This window comes from Penaeus monodon, chromosome 20 (genome assembly GCF_015228065.2).
Source record: "Penaeus monodon isolate SGIC_2016 chromosome 20, NSTDA_Pmon_1, whole genome shotgun sequence".
Taxonomy (NCBI): domain Eukaryota; kingdom Metazoa; phylum Arthropoda; class Malacostraca; order Decapoda; family Penaeidae; genus Penaeus; species Penaeus monodon.
The window spans coordinates 14,449,699-14,450,174 of record NC_051405.1 but is presented as its reverse complement, the minus strand read 5'-3'; the positions used below and the strand labels follow the sequence as shown (position 1 = coordinate 14,450,174).

The 476-nt window shown below is 35.7% G+C and overlaps 1 protein-coding gene across 1 annotated transcript in view; it reads right to left on the bottom strand.

Annotated features, from left to right (window-relative positions):
• Positions 1–476, bottom strand: part of LOC119585647 (protein Aster-B-like) — a gene marked incomplete in the record, with an annotated part of 119,378 nt that overhangs the window by 15,499 nt on the left and 103,403 nt on the right. Inside the window, 1 exon segment of the mRNA XM_037934320.1 lies at positions 188–371. Coding sequence (XP_037790248.1) covers positions 188–371 — 184 coding nt within the window.

Genomic DNA, 476 nt, shown 5'->3' with positions numbered 1-476 from the left:
AAGTCAGAGTCAAAGGAGAAATATGTTGAAATATAAAGAAATTCACTGCAAAAACATATCTTATGCTACATATGCATAAATAATAAAAAAGATGTTGACATAAACCAATCAATATGCTTTTCTGTGTGCATGCCAGTACACGTCTTTTTCTTTTCTCTCTATATTCATATCAGTCTGAGGAACTTACCTAAACATGCTTGGATCGAGAGCTGGGAATGGTGTGGTATGTACAAACACCTTTTCCTCCAATGCCCAAAGTTTGTAGTACAGCAGGGCATTCAGGGTTAAGAGAATGACCAGAGTTGCCACAACAAGTCTAACAGGACCTTCATTGGAGGAATTACTGTTCTCAGTTGTAACAGTTGGCAAAGCTGTAAGAATAGAAAAAGAAATGAGAAAAATAACACAACTCAACATACTTTGCTGACATGAATAACACATCAGTCAAAAATATACCCAAAACATAACTGATAACC